The sequence below is a fragment of the Lipotes vexillifer genome, unplaced genomic scaffold (assembly GCF_000442215.2).
Source record: "Lipotes vexillifer unplaced genomic scaffold, Lipotes_vexillifer_v1.1 scaffold604, whole genome shotgun sequence".
In the NCBI taxonomy this organism is placed as follows: Eukaryota; Metazoa; Chordata; class Mammalia; order Artiodactyla; family Lipotidae; genus Lipotes; species Lipotes vexillifer.
Window position 1 is genome coordinate 725,343 of NW_006798979.1, and position 5,388 is coordinate 730,730.

The 5,388-nt window shown below is 45.6% G+C and overlaps 1 protein-coding gene across 1 annotated transcript in view; it reads left to right on the plus strand.

The window, feature by feature from the left end:
• CYRIA (CYFIP related Rac1 interactor A) overlaps window positions 1-5,388 on the plus strand; it is a 58,676-nt gene that overhangs the window by 52,248 nt on the left and 1,040 nt on the right. Inside the window, exon 10 of the mRNA XM_007471207.1 lies at window positions 3,781-3,851. Within this exon, the coding sequence (XP_007471269.1) occupies window positions 3,781-3,851 (71 nt within the window). The remainder of the gene's footprint in view (window positions 1-3,780; window positions 3,852-5,388) is intronic.

Here is a 5,388-nt window from a genome sequence, read left to right on the forward strand (position 1 = left end):
CGGCAGGAATGTGGAGGTGCTGATTCCCTCAGCCTGTAAAGGAGCTGAGAGGCAAACAGTCCCTTAGCTGCAAGCTGCCCCTTCAGCTTACCCAGTGTGCCATATAAATATATATTTTTATATGTTATATGTGTCTCATCCTAGATTACAAGATACCGCGGTCAAATCCCAAACAGCGTCCCAACTTCCTCTCCCACCATCCCTGCAGATGGCTCTACCTGATTCCCATGCCTTTTCTTGTCCTTGGAATATGCTTGAGCCCTTTTCTCTGCCCAGAGTGCCCTCCCTCTTCTCTGATGGGGGGATTCTTTTAAGACACTCCTCACATGTCACCTCATCCGGAGCACATCTCCTGTGCCCCGCATGGAGCAGAGCCTTGCTTCTTCTCCAGGCCCAGAGCGCCTACCATTTTGGATTTTCTGACTCCCTCATGGACTGTGAGTTTGTTGACAAGGGCAGAGACCAAGATCTGTGTTCCTAATGTCTGCTTCATTGCCTGGCAGTGTCCTTGGTACATACAGCACGGCGCTCAATAGATACTCCATATAGCTTTTGCTGAATGAATGGATATGATTGGAAAACAAATGATGGTGGTGTGCAGGTGATTTCCTGTTGATTGTGGGATAAAACAGGCTCCTCTCAGCCCAGTGTTTGCCTGCAATGGCACCCAGTAGTGTATCCCTGTATTAATTTAAAGCCTTTTAAGTACGGAATAGGACCTCTTGGTACCAACTTATTCTGACGCAGCTAAGTCGGGGCGTGCGCACTCTATGCTTGTTCATCCATACAGAACAGCATCTCTGACGCTCTGGTTCTGTGCAGACAGAAGGTCCGTGTGCCCAGAGGGGCCATGAATCTAAAGATTGTAAGAAAATTTATCGATTAATAATGCAACTTGGATTACTCATTTTGAGGTTTTGGCTCCCCAGCATAGCTAGCCATGGTTCTTCATAGACTCTTCATTATTTTTAATGTAATTATTTCTATTTATCAAGAAAATAAATACTTATATAACAGTTTTGGGAAAATACAGGAAATCAAAATACAGAAAATTGGGACTTCCCTGGTGCCCCAGTGGTTAAGACTCCATGCTTCTACTGCAGGGGGAGTGGGTTCGATCCCTGGTCAGGGAACTAAGACCCCGCATGCGGCATGGGGCAGCCAAAAAAACCAAACAAACCCAAAACACAGCAAATTAAATTTATCAGTGGTAACCTCACCATGGACGGATGACCGCCGTCAATATGTATGTCACATATATATGTCCCTTCATTTTGTACAGATGTTTGTGTGTATGTGTGTATATACTTAACAGATTAGCGCCCTGCCATAATTTCTATTTTAAAGCATTTAACTTGCATAACAGTATATTATGGAAGTTTTTTCCTACCAATAAATATTTTTACTGTATTCTTTATGAGGCTTTAACATTTTTATGCTATAGATTAAGTACAAATAGCTCTGTTAATAACCCATGAATATCATTTGAATATGGATTGAATTTATTACCTAGTACTCATAGGACATTCTCATTTACCACAGTCTTTTGTTAACTTGTCAGAGTCAGTAATTAAGAATACACTGGGTACCATTATGTCTTGTAGCCCTAACCTTTAAAAAGCTTGTCCTTGCTTGCTATTTAGAGTCTTTCTGCTGAGGCTATAAACGTTATATAATTTTAGATCTATCCCTACCCAGTCTTGATGAAGTCCATTGGTTCACGTATGTCTCACTAAGAAGGTTTGTTCGTAGAAGTTTGTATGTGTCTCTAGAAAAGTTTCAGGTTTACGGAGCACAGCATGTACACGATGGGCCATTTTTCTTCGATGACATAAGGGTTTCTTTCCGGATGCCAGTCTGCTTCTAAGCCAGCAGCTACTTGCACTGTTTTATAAATCCTTAGGGTATCTGCATCAACTGTGAAAAAGCAAATATTGAAGTAGATCCTGTTACCTGGCGCTTACAAAGAATGTGTTCTGTAGTCCAAAATGGAGGTACTGAGCTCTAGAAACCCAGGTGAGGGAGAAACTCATTCTGCCTAGAGTCGGAGACAGAGGGTGACGTTTCGGGTGGATATTGAGGATTTTACCAAGTGGACAGAGAGAAGGAAGAGTACTCCAGGCGGAGGGAATCATCAGAGCAAAGTCATCGAGGCCCAGAGGGATATGCATCATTTAGAGAACTGATGCTCTTTGTGGGTGCCAGGAAAGCAGGCTGGAGTGGCATGACATTTTCAACTGATTTCCTTAAAATTGTATGGAACGATCCAATACAGAATCACTCCTAAGCCATGGTCCCCAGCCCAAACCTCACCCAGAATTCCAGACACCCCCTCCTTTGGACACCTGAGGCATGGCCGGCCTCAACTCAAAGGTTATCCTTTTCCCCCACAGACCTGCTTCCCCTCCTCCTGGGCTCCTGTCTCAGGTATTTCACCTTCCTCCAGCTCAGTGTCAAAGCCAGAAACCTGGGATTGTCCCTCAGAACCTAGGAACTGTCTTCTTCCCTCTTCACCTTCACTCCTCCATCACGGCGTCCTGTGACCTGGACCTCAGATGCATCCTCCCGTCTTGCCCCTGACCCTCCTTGCCCACTGCTGCTCTCCCACCCTCACCCTCAGGGGCTCCCACTGGCCCTCCCGCCTCCAGTCATGCTTCCTCCGATCGCTTTCAGTATGAATCCCATTACTAGATTGTTTAACACCCATCACGGGTGTTTTCCACAGGTAAAGGCCCCCAACTCCCGAACATGCTGTTGAACCCACATTGAATCTGGCCCTGACTGCACCTCTGACTGCATCGTGTTATTCACACTCAAGGCTTTCATCAGCCTGAAATAGAACTCGAAATTCCCAAAGAGTATCCACTGCTCTTCTGCTGCTTCTCTCATCTACGGCCCCGTTCCTCCTTGGGCACTTTTTACGAGAACACATATCACAGGGTGATAATGAGCTATTTGTCTCTCTTCTCCCACTAGACTATGAGCCCTTTCGGGAGAGGGACCAAATCTCTTCATTCTGAGCTTGAGTCTATCCTGCACCTATGACAGGCATCTCTGACTGACCACGACATTCTTTATGGATGAGCCTAAACGTGCCCCCAAATGATTCTCAGCCCTGGGCTTCTGGCTGCCCCCATCCATGCAGCAGGGTTTATCAGGCCTTTAGGAAAAAACTTTCAACATGCAAGAACATTTTTATAAGTGACCTTTATAAAAGAGGCCCTTAGTACAGTATATACCCCGATCAGTGCATGAACATCTGAGCTTAAAATGAGTGATGGTGTTTGATGGTGTTCTTTCCAGAAAGATTCTTCCTTTGCAAAAAAAAAAAAAAAGAAAAAAAGAAAAAATTTGTTAAGTTGTTGAGTTTACCAGTCAAACAGCTGAAGGAGGAAAAGCGTTCTGGGCAGAGAGATGACATAAAACGATCAGGTTTGCAATTCATTCAGTCAGTCTCAACTGAGCACAGGCTAGAGGAGGAGCTCTCCCCTTGGCTCTGGAGAGTCCAAGACAAGAAAATCAAAGTCTCAGGTCGTTGTCCCCAGAAGTCAGACACATAAAATGTTCGATTGCAGTATAATATGAAAACTGGCACAGAACCTTCTAGAAGCCCAGAGAAACAACTCACTGGCCTGAGGGGGTAGGAAGGTGTGCTGGACATTTCTGAGTTTGATCTCTGTGGGAAGAAATAATGTGATATTATTATGAACAGATGTTGTTATGGACAGCTACTATGATGGAATTGCTGGGGTATTAACAAACTCTCGTGCTTTCTTCTAGATGAAAGGCTGTATAAAGGTGTTGAAGGAACAGGCCCCAGACAGTGTGGAGGGGCTGCTGAACGCCCTCAGGTGAGCCTCAGCCCTGTGGGGCAGCCAACCCTTCTGAACCGTTGCAAGTGTAGGTGCTGTTTGGTTCCGAGGGCTAGAACACCAGGCTTAACCCCTTTGCATCTGTTAATACATGTCATCTTCCCAACTGCCTGTTGAGGTCAGCCCCATTTTTATCATCCCCTTTTAACAGATGGAAGAAACTGAAATTTAGAGAAGTCAACTCACTTGGCAAAAGTCACACAGCAGATGGCTGAGCCAGGATCTAAACCCAGGCCTGGGTGACCCCGCAGGTCCAAGGCCCAACTCCCAGCCACAGTGCTTTGTGGTTGGTGGGGACTTCCAGAAGAAAAAGCTTCCCCGTTCTCACTTCCCCCCTGCACCTGTGGTTCCCAAACCTGGCTGCACAGGAGAATTATGTGGGTAGCTTTTGAAAACACTGATGCTCAGGGTCCAGTCCAGGCCAGATGAGTTCGAATCGCTGGGCTAGGGCCTCAGGCATCCATTTTGTGTTTGTGGGTTTGCTCTGAAGGTCCCTGGGTGAGTCATACGTGCAGCTGCCAAAACTGAGAAGCTTGCTGTCCCCCGTCTGGATGCCCTTGTAGCTGGCTAGTGTTCCTGACGTCTCCTCACTGCTAACGCATCACGCCCGAGCACCTGCTCTCTTCCCAAGGACACATGCACTTAATCCACTTCAGGGGAGGTATCCTTGTTTCTTAGCTGTGACATATCCACAGGAGTTTGCTGAATCATGCCAGTAGGGATTGCATTCTGGAAAGTTTATGGTCCCTGCTGTCTCATTCATCTTTGATTTCCCTCAGTTCCTCTCAACTTCATGCATGTAGTAAATGTTCATTAAGTATAAGTGAGATGGAGCAGTGATCCTCTATGCACGTATAACACACATGTTTCCTGCTCTCATTTAATCACGACAAGTCAGAGTGATAAGATCTGTTACCCCATCTAATAGGTGAAGAAACTGAGATGCACATGAAATGAATAATTATACACTGAGGCTAATCCTTTTTCATGAAGCTGCTAAGTCATCATTCTTCAGAAGAGACGTAGCTTTAACCCAAGAGCCTTCCAGATTCTGTGGGTAAACCAAGGTTTTCTCCATTGGTGCCCATTTCACAAAAGGCTGGCTTTCCACACTCAGTAAGAAGACTTTGGCTTCTGTTGTTGGTTGGTTTGTTTCGCTTTCCAGCATCATTCAATCAAGCAGAGCTTCGAGAGCAGGGCACTGCGGTAGGCTGTGAGTTCCATCCGAACCTCGGCATTTGGTGTCTCCTGTAGACACTGTGAGGAAGTCAAAGAACACAGGTTTTTGAGGCAGAGGCAGACCTGCATCCAAATCAGAAATCACAAATTGTTTACAAATCATACATCGTTGTATTTGTCATCTGGAATGGGTCTTTTAACGTCTCCACATCTCAGTTTGCACATCTGTAAAGTGGAGGCAGTAACCTGTCCTACAGAGGAGTTCGTGTGAGTGAAAAACTTCCATGGAGTGCTTGGGACGCGGTCAAGACTTTATTACATGTTACTTCTCTTTCCC